At 31.8% G+C, this 21,363-nt stretch overlaps 1 protein-coding gene and 3 long non-coding RNA genes across 6 annotated transcripts; all 4 read right to left on the bottom strand.

Annotated features, from left to right (window-relative positions):
* Positions 1-1,243: 1,243 nt before the first annotated feature.
* On the bottom strand, positions 1,244-5,078 carry LOC146899942 (uncharacterized). Of its 3 annotated transcripts, XR_015022669.1 has the most exons (5): positions 4,883-5,078; positions 2,991-3,579; positions 2,878-2,894; positions 1,610-2,768; positions 1,244-1,508 (listed from the first exon to the last, which is right to left on the bottom strand). It is a non-coding gene; the product is annotated as an uncharacterized LOC146899942 (long non-coding RNA). The 3 variants fall into 3 exon arrangements; XR_015022667.1 differs by lacking the exon at positions 2,878-2,894 and having other exon boundaries at positions 4,883-5,076; XR_015022670.1 differs by lacking the exons at positions 2,878-2,894; positions 2,991-3,579 and having other exon boundaries at positions 4,883-4,897.
* A 2,504-nt stretch (positions 5,079-7,582) lies between these two features.
* On the bottom strand, positions 7,583-10,087 carry LOC146899941 (uncharacterized). The gene is made up of 3 exons (XM_085735446.1): positions 9,906-10,087; positions 8,002-8,442; positions 7,583-7,853 (listed from the first exon to the last, which is right to left on the bottom strand). The coding sequence occupies exons 2-3, from the start codon at positions 8,354-8,356 to the stop codon at positions 7,840-7,842; spliced, it is 369 nt and encodes a 122-aa protein (XP_085591572.1). The 5' UTR covers positions 8,357-8,442; positions 9,906-10,087; the 3' UTR covers positions 7,583-7,839.
* Positions 10,088-12,238: 2,151 nt separating this feature from the next.
* On the bottom strand, positions 12,239-12,705 carry LOC146899940 (uncharacterized). Its single transcript, XR_015023034.1, has 2 exons — positions 12,567-12,705; positions 12,239-12,465 (listed from the first exon to the last, which is right to left on the bottom strand). It is a non-coding gene; the product is annotated as an uncharacterized LOC146899940 (long non-coding RNA).
* A 5,830-nt stretch (positions 12,706-18,535) lies between these two features.
* On the bottom strand, positions 18,536-19,031 carry LOC146899939 (uncharacterized). The gene is made up of 2 exons (XR_015023534.1): positions 18,899-19,031; positions 18,536-18,802 (listed from the first exon to the last, which is right to left on the bottom strand). It is a non-coding gene; the product is annotated as an uncharacterized LOC146899939 (long non-coding RNA).
* Between the last annotated feature and the right edge of the window lie 2,332 nt (positions 19,032-21,363).

The following is a 21,363-nucleotide window of genomic DNA, read 5'->3' as shown; positions in this document are numbered from 1 at the left end:
TGTAGAACTAAAAAGCTATGGGAAAATAGTATAACTAAGAAAAAACTTATAGATGAAGAAAAGATAAAATATTATTTGCGACAAAGAAAGACACTTTATTGAAAGGAATGTGATGTAGTTGTATGGATTAGTTCAATTATTTTATGCTTGTTTTCTCCTTTCTTTCTTGTCTCCTTTGACGTGAGATATATAAATTAAAATGCCACTTACTTTTATGGTGATATGGTGTTGATATATGTAATTCATGTGGACATCACATAAAAATTAAAACATGATTTATTTTGACTGATGTGTTGCAGTTTCATAAATATAACTGTCAATTAATAAATTCGAGAATCGCTCTTCTATCAACTCAAAATGAATTAGTCAAACTTTAAAGTCGGTTGGTGTTTTGTCGTTTGAAGATCTTGGTTGTTGCGGAGTAGAGATCATCTTCATCTGTAAAAAAAAATTACATGGATATCTCTATTACTGTGTGTGTGTGTGTGTGTGTGAGTGTGTGAAATTTTCCAAATAATTGCCTCCATTTTGAAAATTTATACATTACATATCCTTTATACACTCTAAAATATAGTAATGAGTCTCTCTATTTCATTTAATAAATGTAGAGACTATTAAACCATCAATATAATAATTCTTGAAAAACATTACCTACTATGGTCCAAATGGTGGCAAAAGAAACAAGTGCCATAGATTTTATGTATTATAAATCAATTAAAGATATACATTACATACATCATATATGTATTGTTACGCTTTTTAAGGTCTATAATAAATCATTTGTATGAATTTACGACATGAAAACTTAAGTTTAACATTTTCAATGATTTTATTTGGTGTATAGAAGAAATGACAAACATAATTTGTAATTTCACAAGAACAAAGGGGATATTACGAGTTCAAATATGAATAATCAATAAAAATATTAATCCTAATAATCTCGGCATTTTCAGTTGACTTAGGCCGGCCTTACAAACCTTTTCAATGTTTTTCTAGAACCATACTAAATGTAGAATTAGAAAAACAATTAATCTAGATAATCATATATTGCATTTATGTGTTAAAGTAGCTTATTTTTATCATAAATTGCATATAGTAGTAGTGGTGGTAGCGGTAGTAGTAGTAGTAGTAGTAGTAGTAGTGGTAATAATAATAATAATAATAATAATAATAATAATAATAATAATAATAATAATAATAATAATAATAATAATAATAATAATAATAATAATAATAATGATAATAATGATAATAATAATAATAATAATAATAATAATAATATTAATACATATTTCATCCATAGAATAAATTTTAAAGTAAATTATAAAAGGAGAAACATTATTATGAACATTATTACATACAAATAAAACTATATGCTTAGAGGTAACATAATTATTTTTAAAATGGATGTTCTAAGGGTCTAAAATAGCGACAAAAACCAATAATGCATTCAGCGATGTAATCTATCTGCTGTGCACAATCATCTTTAGTTTTGCATGGAAAGTCACCTAAGTAGTCAAATAAGAAAAAAAGAATATTACTAAAAGGTGATAAAATACTGTGTAAAGAAAAACTAGAAAAATAAAAAATGGTGTGGAAAATAACATACTTCTAGCAGGAGGAAGATGTATTGAAAGAAAGATGATGAAAGCATAAACAAACATGTGAACCAAATCCATATTTTTCTTCATTTGCATGTAATAAAAATTATTCTTTTTGATCACTTATAAGTAAAATTGTTGTGCTTTGTTAGCGCCAATTAAATAGTTTTTAGCACTTCGTAGTTGCTAGAAGCCATTTATTAAATTGAAATTTAATATAAAATGTTTCTAATATATTACATTTTAGCCTTTCGTAATAGATAGGGGACAAAATTCAAAAGAGAAATATTAGTGATGAATTAAAAAAATAAATTAGTTATATCAATAACCCTAGAAGAGGTGACAACACATTTATTTATAAATTAAAAGTACCATAAGATCATTTTTCCAACATTTTATATAAAAGTTAATAGATATCAAATGTAGAAATTGTATGAGTTGAGTGGCAATACTGAAAAGACTACTTTATTTCAAGAGTTTAATTTATTTCAAGAGTCTAACTAGTGCAAGAATACATTATTATCTCAAGTGATAGTATAACAAGAACAAAATTCTGTTTGCATAAAAATAAAATAAACTAGATTGTTGACCTGTGCGCCGCACGGGTCGAATAGACTGTAATATATAAAAGTAAAGTATAAGAGATGAAATAATTGGTATCTCATGGTATAAATATTACTTTTGTTTCTTTAAATTTGTTCCAATCAAAATAATCTTTCTTTATCATAGCCTATCTTTATGCATGTGAGGACTAAAAAGAACAGCAAAAATAACAAATGTAATAAACACTATTGTTTTGAAAACAAATAAAATCAATAATAATCTAAATACCTAAAGATCTAATGTAGAATATTCTGAAAACAAAAAGAAACAAACCTGTTTTTACAAAGAAAACCCCAAACAATTTCTCAATCTAATGAGAAATGCTATTTATACCGGCAGCGAAGGCTTTTGCAGCTACAAAGAGGTATCGGTCGGTGCGAAGGTATCGGCGATGTTTTCCGATGAGAGGGATTGCGATTCCTGCCATTCCGGCTAAGAGAATCAACGCCATAGCAATGAATTTGAGAACGAACACGGCGGACTCGTCTCGGCATAGGTCTGACTCAGCGCCTCCGCATATTGAGTTCGTCATTGATTCTTTGAGTCTGATGAACGATTCGTGTTCTATAAAATCGAATAGAATTTAGAAAAGTGCGTGCGAAATTGAATTGAAATTAGGGATTAAGAAGAAAAAATAAAAAACTGAGAAATGCATATATAAAAAATGTATTACCAGAGAAAAAGGAGTAACTGAAATTAAAAGAAAAAGGAGTGGTTGTGAATTTAAATGGAAATCAGTGAAGAAAAAACAAAGAAGGAAGATAGAAAGGTTTAATGGGAACGAACCTCGAGAAAAATCATGGATAGGTAAAGAAAAAAAAAGAGGAAAATATTAGGGTTTTTGTTGAGGTAGCATGGATAATCACAAACTAATGATACAAATTTAGAGTCAAAATTTTAGGGTTGAGGATTAGCATTTAATGATGCAAATTTAGAGGCAAAATTTTAGGATTGAGTTGTTGCAAACCTAATAAGGGATTAGTGGAGGGAAAAAATTAAGTTAAGTTGCTGCAGACTTAACAAAATTAATAAATAAGGATATAGATCATGAAAAGAAACAACACTTAAAATAAAGTTGAAGACAATAAAAGTTGAAAAAGTAGTAAAATACTTAAAAGATCTCAAATGACAAAGAATGATTAAGAATGTAACATCTAGGAAGAAAATGTCTAGTACTAGAGACCAACATAAATTTCAGTAAAACTTGAATACTTTACAAACCTTAAATACATCAATTACATCAAGTATAATCAAATCATATAACATAAAACAACTTCTACGACACTAAATGTGATCCGGTAACAAATAAGCTCTACATTGAATTGTTGACGAGTAGTCCGGACATACTTCTCAACTTTCCAATGTCAAGCTAAACCTAAAAACATCACCCCAAACATAGTGAGCACAAAGACTCAATAACATAGAATATAAAATGCATTGTGATGTTCTCAGCCATGCCTGATGCACAAGACACGGAGAAAATCCTCTCATCAATATTAATAAATCTCTTATGCCTACTAAACATATAAAAATAAATAAACGATGGTTCCATACATATGTGTCTTTATTCTTAAATTAAATGTAGTTAATCACTTTAGCTGGACACTCAGGATTTGCCTTTCTACTGGATTTCCATTGTTTTCTAGGTTTGCCCTGCAATGTCATTCATATTAACTGAATACTCAGGATTTGCCTTTACACTGGATTTTCATCGTTTCCTAGGTTTGCCCGACAGTATTATATCTAACTGAACATTCAGGATTTGCCTTTCTACTTGGGATCCATTGTTACCCAGGTTTGCCCTGCAATGTTATAATTTTAACTTAACTAACACTCATGATTTGCCTTTCTACTCGGGATCCATTGTTACCCAAGTTTGCCATGCAGTTATAATTTTAACTTAACAATCACTGGCTTACTTTCTTATTAACATCAAACAACATCATACAAGATGTTCTTAAAAGTAATTAAGTGTTTCAATATTTGAAATGTAGACAGATAAGTCTCAAGTCTTACATAAATTTCAGAGAATCCCAATATTAAACTTCAAACATATATCAAATATCCTATATAATTTATAACATTTTTGACAACTGATCTGGTACAAAGAGATATATCATGTCATGTGTAAGGATATTCTTTAGTCATCAATTAAATGTATATGAAAGTTTTCTTATCAACACATGTTCATATTCAATAATAACATTATGATTAGTAGTAGTACCAGCATATTCACACCACAAGACAGTAAGAAAATGCAATGGGCGCATAAGGATTTACATCCTTAAAACAATATTATATAAATCACCAAGTCCTGTGAGTACTTCATGACATCACAAGTTAATGATATCTCTAATTATAATGAAGAAAATTACCATCGGGCATAACAGGACTACATGTCAATGGACAAAAATCTCAGAAAATATGGTACCCAAAACTAATAATCGAACCCACTTTAATATGTGCGCATAATAACATTGTAAAATCAGCATGAATAAGCAATGCTTTGACATGCAAAGGCTATCTCCCTCAAAATTCCTAATTTAAATTCTAGAATCCCTAATTCCTCTTTTTTTTTTCTTTCATTAATCTTAAATCAAGCTCATGCAATCATTAATTAGTAATGAATCCTAAGTACTCCCTAGAGAGGTTTTGAGTTTGGGATAAGACTATGTTACCTTAGATTTTGCACAAAAGGGATGGTTGAATCTCTAATTTGACCTGACCTTGCAACATCCATGGTAGCTCTAATCTCAACAATGGTGATTTTCCCTTTTTCTTCATTGAAGGTGAGGTTGCAGCTCCATGCCTCTTCCTTCCCCTCTGTTCAGCCTATTCTCTCTCCCTCTCTCTCTCTCTCTCTCACTCTCTCTCTCTCTCTCTCTCTCTCTCGGCCTCCCACTTCTTTCTACTCGTCATCCTCCTTTCCCTCTCTATGTTTTGCTTCTCTCCTTCTTTCTTCTTTTCACGTTCTGCTGCTTTCCTCCCTCTCTGATTATTTTTCTTTTCTTTTCTTATTAAAATGAGGCTTTAGTGTATTATGACTATTTATATGAGGTAAATGGATGGTGGGTCTTCTACTAAAAAGACCTTCGTTAAAAGTAGTAATTCCACATAATTCTTAATCTTAGTCTTGGGTTTCTTACCAAATGGGTTTGGGTCACTCTAACCTTATACTTGGTCTAAGTCTCCAACACTAACCCAAAATGAAGAACATATAAGATTTTATAAATAGTGTGAATATTCATACATTTAAGATAATAAGTAATAATAATAACACAATTATTTGGTCAGAATATTGGGGATGTTACATTCTCCCCACCTTTTAAAAATTTTTCCCTCAAAATTTGTGCATTCTTCCTAACCAAATAGGATCTGATGGTAGTTCAGAAGCATGATTAAAACTATGAATATTCTCGTAAAAATAAAATTTAAGCTCTGAGTTCATCTAGATAAGAGTAATCCAATACCTGATGCAACCCCTTAATTCTCTTAGCACTAACACATATAATACGAGAACAATAACACACTCACACTCAGTTATATATTAGCTAGTATAAATGAAATACCTAACTATTAATAGAAACAATATAATATATCACACATACTACAATAAGGTAAAGCATTGAAAATTTCATACTAAATTCAATATGATCAAATCAACATCACTTACTAAAATATGATGGAACTTATAGAAGAAGGAAGGGTATAAAATTCATTTTCAAACCATGCTTCTACAAAAGGCAACTCAAAGTTTTGCAATATCATACTCTCGAAACTTACAAAAAGGTTCACCGATAATTGAAAGGAAGACACTCCCTTTTTTATTTTACTTTTTAAAAAAAAAAACAATGTATGAAATTAGTCAATATAGTACCTCACATAGAAGGATAAATCACATTACGCCCAAAACTTGTGAAAAGGTTTAATAAAAGCACGTAAAGAGAACCATAACCTTATTCAAATATGCATGGGGAGGAAATGAAAAATATTTTGGTGCTCCCTTGTTTGAAACTACATCATGATAGGCTCTTTGATATACACCCATATGATATTAGTGTTCTAAGAATCTTTCACAACATTAATACAATCATTGTGAGACGCCCACATATTTAAGTAACAGAAAGAGGAAACATATCCGATTTCATTGTGTTGGAAATCAAGTAATAAAGGATAATGATCAAAATTAGATTTAATGAGAGTACAACAATCAGAAGACATCCAACTATCGAGCCATATGTATTATAAACAACTTTATCAAGATGCTTCTTAGTGTGACAAGAACCTCTTCTCCCATTAGACCAAGTAAAAGAAGCGCCTCTAGTGGAAAGATACAAATGATCATTGGAATTCATCCATTCCTGAAATTCAGATTTTCTGCAATTTTCCACCATTGGAGCCTCCCGGCTCCGTTTCTTGACCCTAAACTCACCAAAATCGTCCCTAATCATCACCATATGATTTCCCTATCATTAGAACACCAATTCTTCATTAACCTACCCGATTATCCACTCTTTTCACAGTTAAATTCTATGGTTCACTTTACCCTGTGTTATTTCTCTCAAATTTTAATCTCTCAACAACAATTCTAATCCCAAACACAATAGCCTCATCAACAATCTCATCGCCGTCACAACAACACTCATACTCCGACACCTTTACAACCCCAAAATAAAATAATAAACCCTAGAGATGAAGAGATTCTCCCTCTTACCTCGAATTATTCAAAAATTTTGGTTTGTGGCTTGACTTCGCTGTCGACTTCGCTGTCGCTAGGGTTTCTCGTCATATGCTCCTCTTTTCCATCTTTTCCATGTTCAGCAATACCGACTCTTCTAACTCCTAACCTTTCTATTTATATTTAGGCCGGTCACTAGTTAAGATTCTCTTCTCCTCTACTCACTATTCTTTTACTCCTCCCACTACAAGAATTTTGCCTTTTACTGGCGGAATTAAACCCTCACTAATGCAAAAATTCCCTCAGTAATGCACTTTACTGGCGGATTGGTGTCCCTCAGAAATACTGGCGTCAGAAATGTTACTGGCGGATTTTTCCCTCAGTAATGAGGATGTAGTCCTGACAAAGCATTACTGAGGGATTATTCCGTCAGTAATTACTGGCGGATTATTCCGCCAGTCATTACTGACGGAATAATCCCTCAGTAATGTAGATTCAGATTTGTCATAATATTACTGGCGGATTTATCCCCCCAGTAATGTTAATCGAATTTGCATTACTGAGGAAAATGTCGGCCAGTAATGTACTTCACCTTTTTTTTTTTTTGATCCCTTCCCCCACTTTTTGATTTTAATTAGAGAAATAAAATTAAATAAACACAAATAAATTAAAGAAATAATTTTTTTATTTATACGACAAATTAATTAAACCACATATCATTATAATATTTGTACAATACATAAATAATTTTCATACAAAATCATAAATATTTTAATAATATTCCTACAATCTAGAAAACTAAGAAAAAAAAACTAATTATCATAATATTCGGACAAATTTGATCTTGATCTCCCTCTCGGTGATCTTCGCTCCTATTTCCTCCTCTTCCCGTGTTTTGGGGATTTTCTTGCGAAGCCTCATCCATATAATTATTAAAGTATCCATATAATTATCCTGCTACCTTTGAAAAGCTTCAACAAATGCATATAACATGATATGATAATCTCATAAGAATAAAGACTACATTAAAAGATAAATTTAACGAGTAGAAAAATAAAATAACGAAAAATTCATTCATTATATGATTTTCTTGCGAATCATAATCCATATAAATCTCACCTACTGCCTCCTGGTTCCTCTGAGACATCTCTCTATTCATGGTCTCATAGTAATGAAGGCGTTCCAACAGTCGAGAAATCTCATAGTTCTTTGAGTCTAATTGGGTTTTCATCTCTGTCTCCGCCTCAGCTCTAGCAGTTCCTCTTCCAATGGCGTTTGATATGAACCTAGCAATGTAAACCTGCTGACATAGATCATCTACAGGATCTGAATCCAGCTGCCCACCTTCTGCAATAGCACTAAGATATGCAGGTAAAACAATTCCAACAGAAGATAACCCTTCTCTGATTCTCTCCCACTGGCTTTGCATGCTTTTAATTGATTCTTCAATTTGCTTTCGCTTCTCTATCTCCATCAATAGACTCAACCTTATTTTACGCAATTCAGCATCAACATCACGTAGTCGTATTGAACCTTGAGTGCCACCATCAGAAGAGAGTTCTACAGGAAGTAAAAAAAAGATCCAAGTAAGCTAATCTATTAGATGAAATTCTCCCAAAACATCCAGATATCCTTTTTTCCTCCCCTTCATCATAATCATATGAAATATGTATTGAAACTGATAAATCAATGACAAATTTAGGATATTCTGTTATAAATGCTGCAGCAACAATCATAATTGATACATCCAAAAAATATGAGAAAAATGACGAACAAATTAAAATAATAAAATGAAAAGCTAAATGGTCTTGACATCGTGCCGAACTACAAACTCTATGGAAGAACGCATCACTATGGTTTGTCCACATGCACATGCACAATTGCAAAGAACTAATACACAGTTAAATCTATATACATCTATATACAAGCTAAATCCAACAGTAATGTTTAAAAAGCCAAGGGTAATACAATGATTCATAGATACGCTCAAATTCATAAAGTTTTTTAACTCATAGAAATCAAATTGGGAGTTTCATGACATAACTTGGCACATCAAAATATTAACAAACCAACTAAATCCCAATATAATATAACTTAAGGATTTGAATTCAATCACATAATAAAGCAGGATGGATAATGATGATGGTAGAAAAATTTTAACTTTAAACCTTAAGCAGGATCACCTAACATGACCCATGGCTTTGGCTACATAGAAAAATATAAGGTTAAAGTCTAGACTAAGATGTAGTGGAAAACATACATTTGCAGTCAGTGAGCCTACAGGAAACAAAACAGAACTCAACAAAGCCTTAGCAATATCTTAAGCTAGATAATTGTCACATTTTCCCATAGACACAGGTACATTCCTATTTGCCAAAAACTCATTTCACATGTCCAGTCAGGTCAACACAAGGTAGAACTTCCTATCATATATGTTCATATGAGGGCCTAATTTTAATACTAAGCAAACACACCTACAAAATTTAGCCGATTTACAAACTACGAATTTCACTAACTACATGTGTTTGGATTAGCTTTTGCTTTGATGGTACCCTGCCAGTTTTCTGTGGTTTCCTGAAGCTAAAAATCTCAGCCTCTAATAGACATACGTCTGCAACCACTTCAACCATGCAAACAAACATAAATTTATTTGCACCGTAATCATTCAGCTGATATAACAAGCAGACACAAAAATAACTAAAGCCTAAGTTCTTAAAGCCAGTTAAAATTAAAAATTAAGACAAGCAAGAACTGTATGCAAAATAAATATATTTTGAAGTTTGATATTTAACTAGCACAAAAAAAGGTTTCACAATTCATAGTCAAAACACTACATCCCACAAAAAAAAAAAAGGAAAATCAAAACGAAATTAAGATTCTGAACATATTTCAAAAGCCAAGAGGAACAACATCATTCTTCAACCCACGATCTTACTTCTAAAACCCTAAAAAAAATCCCAATTCAAAACCCTAAAATAAGAAATTGGAGAATGAATGAGAAATTAGAGAATCGGTTGGCTTACCATGGCTTAAGGAGATTGAGAACTGAGAGAAAGAATCAGAGGCGGCGAACTGAGGAGAAGCTTCAGCGGCGGCGAACTGAGGAGAAGCTTCAGCGGCGGCGAACTGAGCGATTTGTTTGTGAGAGGGGAGAGAACAGAGAAACACGATTTGTTTGTGAGAGGGGAGAGAACGGAGCGATTTGGTATTTTTTAATAAATGTTATGTCAATACTGGCGGATTTGGTTACAATACTGGCGGATTTTTAATCAGAGGATTACTGGCGGATAAGAGGGACTACTGACGGATTGTATGATTTAATTACTGGCGGATTTTATTCGTTACTGACGGAATATTAAATGACAGTATTACTGGCGGATACTTTGCATTACTGGCGGACTATTTAATCCGTTATAAAATTACTGACGGATATATATCCCTCAGTAAAACAAAGTCATGTTGTTTACATTATTGGCGGAACATTTCCGCCAGTAATAATTCGATGGTTCTTTATTGACGGATTTATCCGTCAGTAATGTAAGTCATGGAATTATTGAGGGTTTTTTCCGTCGGTAACTTTACTGAGGGTTTTTTTGATGTTATTGGAGGTTTATTCCGCCAGTAATTACTGAGGGTCTGAATCCTCCAGTAATGCAATTTTGAATTGGCTAGTATATTGAGGAATTCTTGTAGTGTCCCATCCCCCACTTATTTAAAACTTATATTCTATAGCTCCAATCCTAAATTATCTTGTTTCACTGCTCCCTTCATTTTATTTAAATTCTCATACTACTTCTCATTCAATAAAAATATTAATAAAAATTTCACTTATTAAACATCATTAAATTAATTAAAAAAAATTGAAAATTGGGGTGTTACATAAATGACATAAAGAAAATGGTTAGAATTTAAAAAAAAAATTGAAAATCGGGGTGTTACTTATTAAACATAAATAAATTAATTAAAAATAATTAAAAACCTTTGTAGAAATGGTTAGAATATCATAAGAAACTTCATCACCAGCAGCGAAACTAGAAATATTTTTGTTTTTTTAAAGAGAAATATTTTCATAAGGTGGCCAAATATAAAGAAAAATATTTTTTAAAACTAATATTAAATATTACCAGGCGGGCAAAAAAACTCACCATAACAATTAATTATATAAAATGGTTTTCATTAAATACACCTGATTCATCAATAACAAATTATAACAAAAATACGGCAACAACATATCGCATCAAAAAAGCCACATTTGAACAGCGGATTGTGCCAAAAAAGCTACAACAAAGGAAATAAAAACTAATATTAGCTATTTATGAAAATTGATCTCGGCGACCTTTCAACGACTCAAATTCATCCATATTTTCCTCTGAGCTAAACCGACTTGCAATGACCTTTTCAATGTCAATAACCAGGCTATTTTCATGAAAATCGTCACTCGTTTTGTTTCTTTGTTTTGTCTTGAGATTTTTCATTGCTGAGAAAGCTCTCTATGTTTTTGTTGTGGAGACTCGAAGTGTCAAACTAAGACGAATCAATCCATCAATTAAATGACAACGTTTTGACTTTCCCGGTTCTACTAATCTTTTGCACAACTTAGAGTGTTGTTATATTTTGGAAAGACTAATGTATATCAAACATGTAATGTCTTAAATGCAACCTCAGATGAATTCTTTCCTGCTCAGTAAAATTATAAGAATCATTGGTCGTAATCCTAGATCATCTTCATTCATAAAAAACTACATTTATAAATTTCCAATTAGTTGACTCCATTTTGAAAATTTATACATTTATATCTTTTAGAACCATCAATATAATAATTCTTAAAAAATATTATCTATTATGGTCCAAATGGGGGCAAAAGAAACACTTGTGACACAAATTTTATGTATTAAAAATCTATTAAAGATATAAATTACATGCATCATCTTATGTGTATTGTTACGGTTTTTAATGTGTATAATAAATTATTTGTATGAACTTATGACATAAAAACTTAGGTTTAACTCTTTCAATGATTTTATTTGGTTTGCAGATGAAATACCAAACATAATTTGAAAACTCACAAGCACAAATGTCATATATGAGTTCAAACCTAAATAACCAAGAAAAATATTCATCCTAAAAACTCGACATTTTCAGTTGAGTTAGTCCTTGCAAACCTTTCCAATATTTTTCAAGAACCATACTTATTCTAGAATCAGAATAAACAATCGATCTACATAATTGTATATTTCATTTATATATTAAATTAGATTATTATTATTTCTCAATGAATTATTTCTTGTGATATCTTTTACAAGCAAAGTAAAACTATTTACATATAATAACAACAACAACAACAACAACAACAACAACAACAACAACAACAATAATAATAATACACATTTGAAGTAAATTATAAAATTACAAACATTATTATAAACATTATTACATACAAATAAAACTATACGCTTAGTGATAACATAATTATTTTATTTTGGTTTTTTTAGTCTCTCCAATAGTCACAAAAACCATCAAGGCACTCAATGATGTAATATATATGTTGTGGACAATCAGCTTTATTTTTGCATGGAATGGTTTCTACGTTGTCAAATAAGAAAAAGAGAATGTTATTAAAAGGTGATATAATATTGTGTAAAGAAAAACTAGAATTATAGAAAATGGTGTGGAAAATAACATACTTTTAGCAGGAGGAAGACGTATAGCAAGAAAGATGATGAAAACATAAACAAACTTGTGAAATGAATCCATATTTTTCCTCGTTTGCATGTAATAAAAATTATTATTTTTTATGGCTTATAAGCAAAACTGTTGTGCTTTGTTAGCGTCAATTAAATAGAGTTTAACACTTTGTAGTTGCAAAAAGCCATTTGTAAATTGAAAATTAATATAAAATGTCTCTAATTAATATGTCATGTTTATCTCTAGTAACTCACTCAATTGACTATTTAACCTTAGTAAAGATCTCACATAAAATTCTAGATAATCTTCAAAGTTCCTTATTTTTTTTTCTTGCAAGAGATTCAATGTTTTGCTAGGATGCCTTCACAAGCATGAGAAACGTCTCATCTACAACCTTTCTTTTTGTAGGGTTGAAAAGTTCCCCCTTTTGTTAATAATCGGGTTCTCCCCATCCAATATGGGTAATACAACTCAAAATATGGATTGGGTGGATCTTTATTAGTATTCATTGTTTGCTTTCCTGCAATAGTAGAAGCCAAATACCCGATAGTACTACACAACAAAATAAGAGTATGATTTAATATAAACTAAATTTAAAATGAAATCATTTTTATTATTTTTGAATATACAAGTTTACAAATAAAATAAATAAATTGAATTGCATTGTTTAAATGATGAACAATCTTTGGCAACATCGTCAAACATGATGACAAATTCAGAAAGTGCAACAAAGCATTTCAAATGATACAATATTTAGTTACCGTCTCCACATAGATTTTCATTTCCAAATGGGAAATTTACAAAACTTATACTTAAAAACTATAAATTAAGGGAATTTGAAAGATTGTTTGGTTGCAATGCAAAGTAAATGGATTTTTGATTCATATGTTGAACGTTGTTTAGGATTCTTTGAATCCCCTCTATCTCTTTATTCAATTAATGCATGTTCTATACCAAATATGACCTAAGGTTTATATAAATGATGGTTAACCTCGTTGGACCTAAGAATCTAGCCCCTCCAGATGTTGCATTCTCCTTACTTATATACCATAGACTTTTACCCTTAGATGTAATTGACTTCAGAATTTCATGTTGTTCCACAACTATTTAAGAGACTTATACGTGTACATATGTAAAAGACGTCAGAATGTGATCTTTTTCTTATGGTCGGGACTTACACTCGCACATAAGTCTTAGATTGTAACCATCATACTAAGAATCCCTAATTTATTAACTAATCTTGAGAAAAATACATAAATATTAATTCTATTTAAAGTAAAATGCCAACCTATAAACGCTAAACTAAGATCGATTTAACTTGCAAGTAATAAATATGTAAATTAAATATAACTCAGATCATACTGAATAAAAGAGATCATGCATTATAAAATTCTAACAAGTAATAATGATTTATCTTAGAACCCTAATTTTTAGCTATTTAACTACTCATGGTAACTGAATAAGCAATCAAAGAAAACTAAAACATACTCAAGAACAATCGAAAGGAAATTGAAAAACACTCGTCTGTGAAGTTCCTTTCACCCGCCTTTGCCTTTAAACTACCAAGATTCTAAATGAATTATTTTTGGTAAAAGGAGGCTCTTAAATAGGCATTTTCACACTTTAATTGCCTTGGGTTATTAAGCTTTTCCCCTACCAGAAACAACAAAAAGTTGTTTTTTCTCGCTACAGCTGATGGATGAAATTGGCAGATGCACCAAATCGTAACAAGTAATAAAGTAATACGTTCATCGTTCTACACTGGGATAGTCGTTCAACTATAGTAATTAATAAAATGTATTGTTCTCCACAGGGATAGAATTGCAGGGTTGAATTGCCCTGCCCAACGTAATATTAGGTTTTTGCGATTCAGATGATTAACGACGATTAGGATTTCCTTGAATCCCCCCATCGTCTTTATTGGAATTATCTTTTAAGAAAACAAACAACTTATGCGATGCATCATTAATTTAATGAATCCTAACGGTAAAACCCGCACTAGTTTCTTTAAATAACTTGTGTAGGACCAGGCGGGGTTGTGTACTACGTTTAGCTAAAGAAAAGAGTAATGACGGAAAGAGATCACACCTTAACTTCCTAACCTATATATTAAGTAGTAATTAGAAATTTCAATGAACTGATAAAACTTCGGGTTGTCAGTTCCTACTTTAATCCTACAGATCAATCCTCAAGGTTACACTCGTAGTTAAATAAAAGCATAAACTGAATGAAAACTTTATTATTAAATTCCAACAAATATGAAGGGGTTCATCGTGGAACTTTAATCAAGAGGTTTAGTTTCTAATGGCAATAGTCATCATAAGAAAACGATAGAAAAACATACCCTAGAGAGAACAAAAGAAGAAGAAATTCTGCCTTGGAACTCTGATGCTTGAACCTTGCCTTCACCATCAAATGTTCCATAATGAATAAAATAGTGTTCAATGGTCTCTATTTATAGCATGAGATTGGAAGAATTCATGGTTATTTTCTCCCTTTTTGTTGTTACCATCTTTTGTATTTTCCACATAATGTGAGCTATTCGTTGCATCGTAATTTTGCACATTTTCTACACCAAATTTTTTCTCATGATCAAGAACATTAGACTTGTCACACTTGTGGTTATGTTGCACCCAAGGATCATTAGTAATTGCATCATTTTCTTCCAAACAGGCCGAAGTTTCTTTCAATATTTGGACATCTGAATGCACCACTTAGGGAATCCGATTGTTGCCACCATGAACCTGGACCACATTTTCTATAATTTCAGTTTCTTGTTCATCAATTCTATCTTCTACTTCCTCATCCGTAGCATCAAATAATTCAGATCCTTTAGAGGAGGAATTATCTTCCTAATGATGAGCAACATGCGTATGTAAAATATCATCATTATAATTTTCCATCGGAGTTGGGAATTCCCTTTCTATATTAACAACAGGAAAAAACCTCGATTAGGTTGCTCTTTTTTCAAGGTTTCCTACCCACTGTGATGAATATCGTCTACACTTTTCTTGGCAAATTAAATTATTTTGAAATTAGCAATGTCGAGGCCACCATTTTTACAGTGATTACAGAATTCTAGAAGATTCTCACAATCTATCCCAGCGAAAAAAGCAAAATCATTCTCTCCACCAGAACACAATTTCTTAGATCATAAGTTAAATTCACATTAACTAAAATACAAGAGTAGTGACCAAATGACTGCTCAAACATAGATTTATTAGTTGTTACAACTAAATAAATAGGAGTACCAATTCTACTTGCGAATGCAAATATGATGTCGGGCAATATTTTTGAGCTAAATCATAAATTCTGACCAAAATCTGAGATGTAGTTTATTGTTGTAGACCAGGGGGAACAATTTTGTACTCCAAGACTAGAGTTTCATGTACCTGGGCTTAAGTTCAAGAGTTGACAGATCAGACCCTTTGAACATCATCGAGGGAAGAAAAGGTGAACTCGTGAAAGCCTCGTCCTAAGGATATTACGCCCCATCTGCCCAAAGACTTCCAAAATACAAGGTGTTTTGCACGCAACACTTCTATTTTTAGCGACGGGTCATCCTTTGGCCAAATAATTCGACCATGAAGATTATGTTCACATTTTTCAAGACCTGCAAGATAATCATCTTCAAGAATACTGATGGCGATACCATCCCCTTTGATGCAAGGTTGAGGAAGCTGATTTATAGAAATATCACAAAAATTGTTTACAACGCCTGCAAAGGAACGATCTTGATTGTGCTTATTTCTTGCAACTAAAACTGGATTAGGGATGATCGAAACCGGAGAGGCGAGGCATGACATGGCCACATGAAGATGACATCATTAACCATGATGAAACATGAGTAGCACCAGAACATAATTTTTGATGCGCATGGAAAGTTGACGGAATCAAATTCCACCCAATTAATAAAATTACACCGAAAATAGAAACACAACACCATGGATTTGTGTTTGAATCACTGAGAATGACACAAATTAACACAATTAGAGATAAAAGAAAATCAATTGGGAATAACACCACCTAAAGAACCAAAGTATTAGTTGGGCAGGAAATGAAACGATTGTGATCATGTTAGCGCAAGGATATGAAACTATTGTGATCATGTTTTCACCAAGGTGAAAAACCGTTACAACCCGGAAAATTTATTATTGATCAAAGTGAAATTAATTATAGTATGTTATTTTAGCAAAGAGAAAATATTAACTAATTATATCTTAGGTATATATCAAAAGAAAGGGACTTTTTGGTATTTTTAAGATGAAAGGAAAACTTGTAAATGAGTGAAGAAGGAAGGAGAAAAGGACAAGGAGGGAAATAAAAAAAATCTGATTTTTCTTCCCTCCTTTCCATTGTCAAGCTTGCATGCTTAATCATCCTCTCAAATCTTTCGTTAAAGTAAAAAGTAAACAAAGGTAAATCAAATACTCCTTCCCTCTTCCTTTTTGGAATGACCAAACCTAAACCCTAATTTTTTCCTCAAATTCCATTTTCTCAATTTGGTTGAATTGAGAATTTGCATGTGGACCTTGAGTATCCTGTAGTGTTGTTGTAGATTGATAGGAGCTGAAGTAGAATAATCGACAAGGGATAGATTGAGTCATTTTAGACCAAGAGGAAGATTACTCATAGAGGAGAGTTACTACTAATAAGTTTTAATTATAAAGAATTGGTACTGAAAATTAATGATCAAATGGATTGAAAACGGTATTGAGAAATTGTAGGGGCTGAGGTTGAAAAAATGAAGAAATGCTAGCAGCTTGGAACCAACTTAGAAGGTTTTGGAGATTGGGTGTCAATCAAGAGGAATTCACTACAAGAGGTGACGTACAAATAAGTTAATTGATACAACTAATTACTGAATTAGTTTGGTAAATGTAGGTAGGTATGTAGGTTGGATAATGAGCTTGCATGGTCTTATTGTTCCTTCAACGACTGATGTAATGCATTTATCTAGTGTAGTTGTATGCCTCTAATATATATATATATATATATATATATATATATATATATATATATTGATTATTGAAATGACATTAACAATTATAAAGGTATTTTGTCAGCAAAAAAAATAATTAAAAATGTGTTAGTTAACTCTCCAAACATGCAAGGTTTAGGAAATTGTTTAGGAGGTTAATCTTCATGAATTTGATGTCTAGGCCAATTTAGATGATGCATATTTGTTATTATAAGTTGCTAGTGTTAACAATATTAATACAAAATAGAGAAAGAGAGAATAGGAAAAACAAAGATGGTTAGGGTTTTATAGAATATCAATAGCTTAACACGACAAAAGGTTATAAGAAAATATATAATAAAACGTAATGAACTCTAATTTACTAATATAAAGGCCCGATAGCTTAAGCCTAATATTTTATTATCTAATAGCTATAACATGATGGAATTTTTTAAGATTAAGTTAAAGATTAATTGCTTTGTTATCTGGATGAAATTTTGACAGGTATTGAGATTGCAATTTTTGGTTTCTCACATATATAGAGAGAGGGGAACACTTATGCTGACGCGTTGGCTAACTTTAGTTTAGCACTGTCTTCATATGTTTGATTCCCATCTCTCCCTGACAATCTTAAGCCTGAGTATATAAAGAATCAATTAGATTTATCTAACTATAGGTTTATGTATTTCTGAAAAGGTGTAGACCTAATTTCCCTTTTCATTTTGTGTATCTTTCTTTTTTAATGATATTTTGGTAATGCGAAAAAAAAATTGACAGATACTTGTCAGACGAAGAACATATATGTTATTTTATCCAAACTTCATATGCTATATTATTTTATCTTTTGGAAGAATTCACTAGTTTTAAATAGATGAAGAATGGATAGATACTTATCTATACCTCGTATGCTATTAAATTGCAATATCTTTTATGAGAAAACAAAGGTAAAAAGATTTACATAATATTATTATAATAATAATAATAATAACAACAACAACAACAACAACAACAACAACAACAACAACAACAATAATAATAAAAATAATAATAAAATAATACACATTTCATTATTACATACAATTGAATTTATACGAGGTAACATAATTATTTTTAATCTGAATTTTTGTCTCTCCAACAAATGAAATCATGCGAGGTAACATAATTATTTCTAATCTGAATTTTTGTCTCTCCAATAGTCACAAAAACCACCAAGGCATTCAACCATGTAATATACATTAACCGGACAATTGTATTTAGTAGTGCATGGAATGGTGTCTACATTGTCAAAAAAAAAAAAATGTTACAAAAACATGATATAATATTGTGTAAGAAAAACTAAAACAGTTGAAAATTGTGTGGAAAATAACATACTTCTAGCAGGAGGACGAGACATAGAAAGAAAGATGATGAAAGCATAAACAAACATGTGAAATGAATTCATATCTTTTCGTGTAATAAAATTATTATTTTTTGACACTTATAAGTAAAATTTTCATGGTTTGTTAATTTCAATTAAATAGCTTTTACCACTTAGAAGCTACAAGAAGCCATTTATTAAATTGACCATTTCACTTTAATAAAGATAAAAATACACAGGGGGGTTGAATTTTGGTTAGAAACAGCCTGATCAGAATCTGAGATACACTAATTCTGATTCAGAGTTTGAGTTCAGCGGATAAGAGACACACAACAATTTTATACTGCTTTCTCCTACAATCCAGGAGTAGTCCAGTCCCCTTGCACTTCCAATGGATTTCACTATAATCACAACATATTACAAAATGCTTGAGGACACTTCCAAGAGATTTCTCTATGCTCAAGCACAACAACAAGAGACTTATGTGCTCTAGGACTGTCTACCTAAAGAATTCTGCTCTAGGACTCTGTGCTCAAGGTTTCACCAAGAGATTTGAGAGACGTTGGAGAAGAGTGTCAGCGCAAATAGAGTCGTTGAGAAGATTTGATCACGACCATTAGCCCTTCGTCTGATATGGATAATGCCATTGAAAAGTAATTTGAATTTCCATTGATGAAAGGGGAATTATTTGTTGCTTTCCTCATTCCTGATGTTATTTGTCTGATTGTACATGTAGACGGAAGAAGACAAAATAGCTGCCTACCAAAACAAATATCAATCCAAACTATTGAAACAACCTCCAATATAATGACTGAATAAATTGTTTCAGAAATCCCCTAACAAACCTCACAAATAGCCTCTGAGACAACAACAGAAGCAGTTGTCTCAAACACCCAAACATCAACAACAACCACTACAAACATTGAACCACCATCCAACACATCAACCAAAACAGTCTCTGATACATCATCTGTATCAGAAGACAAACCTATTTTAGCCATGCCACTCCATTTTGCCAAGCCAAAACCAAACCCAGTAGCCTCTGATGTTCTCATGCTTGAAACATCAGAAAGTGAAACCTAAACTGACCAACTTACTCATAATTCCTTAACCTCTGATGATAACACAATGACTATGGAAATATCATAATCTTGTTATGATGTTCCAGAACCAGTTATCACATAAATCACCTCATCTTCCATTCAACCAATCTCAACCATTAACCCACCTCCAACCTTAACCTCTAACCTAGTTCTACAAGAGGTGTGCAAGGTTATCTTTTAATGTCTACAAGAACTCTTGGATGCAAGACATCAGGTTATTCAGCTGGTCAACTATGAAGACATGTGGAAGAACTGAGAAAATTAGTGAATAGAACTCTGGATGACCTTCAAACCATTTCTATAGCTACTCAGCGGGAAGCTCTCAAAAACTGGTTTTAAGATGTTGTCAGAAGCATGGAAGATGTTGAGCTGAAGAAGGATATCTCTAGACAGATATCAGACTCAACATTCTTTGAGGAGATCCCTAAAGAAGTGCCTGAAATTATGAAGATTGGACTTCAAGCTTCCTTGATTTCAAAATTCTTAGTTAAGCCTGACAAAATTGTGGTCAAAAGGTCGGACCTTGAAGAACCAGAGCAGATTCAATCCATTGACAAGATAGAAGTTGATATGATGGAACAGAAGATGACTACGTAAGCTTTGAAAGTACAACTAGTGGAAGTTATGCAAGAACATAAATGTCTGAGTGATAATCAAGTTGAACTGTTCAGAAAGCAAGAAGAGATAGCTAAGAAACAGAAAGAAATGTTGAAGCATCAGACTGAATCTATGTTGAAGCAAGCTGAGATGGCCAAAGAGAAAGCTGATATGGCAAAAGAACGAGCTGAAATGGCAAGGAAGCAAGATCAGACAAATGTTGGCATTAATGCTTTGTTGGAGATGATGCAGAAGCAGCAGAAACCTTAGATTTCTTAGTTGCACACCTTTTGTTTCTATATGCTTCTGATGTTTCTATATGTTTCTGATACTTTTCCTTAAGTTTATTACTTCTGATATTACTTGCTTTTGATATACTTTATGTGCTTCTAATATTATTGCATTCATCTTTTATCCAATATTTTCTTACTCTTTTTATAATTTTTTTTGTTGATGACAAAAGGGGGTGTAAGACATATAATAGTATTTAGGCTCTGAGTCCACTAGGATAATTAAAAAATTCACTTAAGTAAGATATATAATAGTATTTAGGCTCTGAGTCCGATAGTGATGTGCGAATTAGGCAAGTGTACCAAATCGTTACCAAGTAATAAAGTGATAAGTAGAGTATCATATCCACAGGGATTGTCATTTTGTCCAAACAATTCACGTTACTTAGTTTTAGTTTGACAATATAATAAAAGAGTAAAGGGTTAGAAGTTTTCAATTTTTATCTGTTTGAAACAGAGCAAGTTTATCTATTTTTGGTTGCAGAAAAG

This window comes from Medicago sativa, chromosome 8 (genome assembly GCF_051527215.1).
Source record: "Medicago sativa cultivar Bolivia chromosome 8, Bolivia_mono, whole genome shotgun sequence".
Classification (NCBI taxonomy): domain Eukaryota; kingdom Viridiplantae; phylum Streptophyta; class Magnoliopsida; order Fabales; family Fabaceae; genus Medicago; species Medicago sativa.
This window is presented reverse-complemented; position numbering and strand designations above follow the sequence as displayed.

Bases quoted from the DNA above. Each gene is read 5' to 3' on its own strand.
- LOC146899941 (XM_085735446.1), bottom strand. From the start codon at position 8,356: ATGGAGATAGAGAAGCGAAAGCAAATTGAAGAATCAATTAAAAGCATG.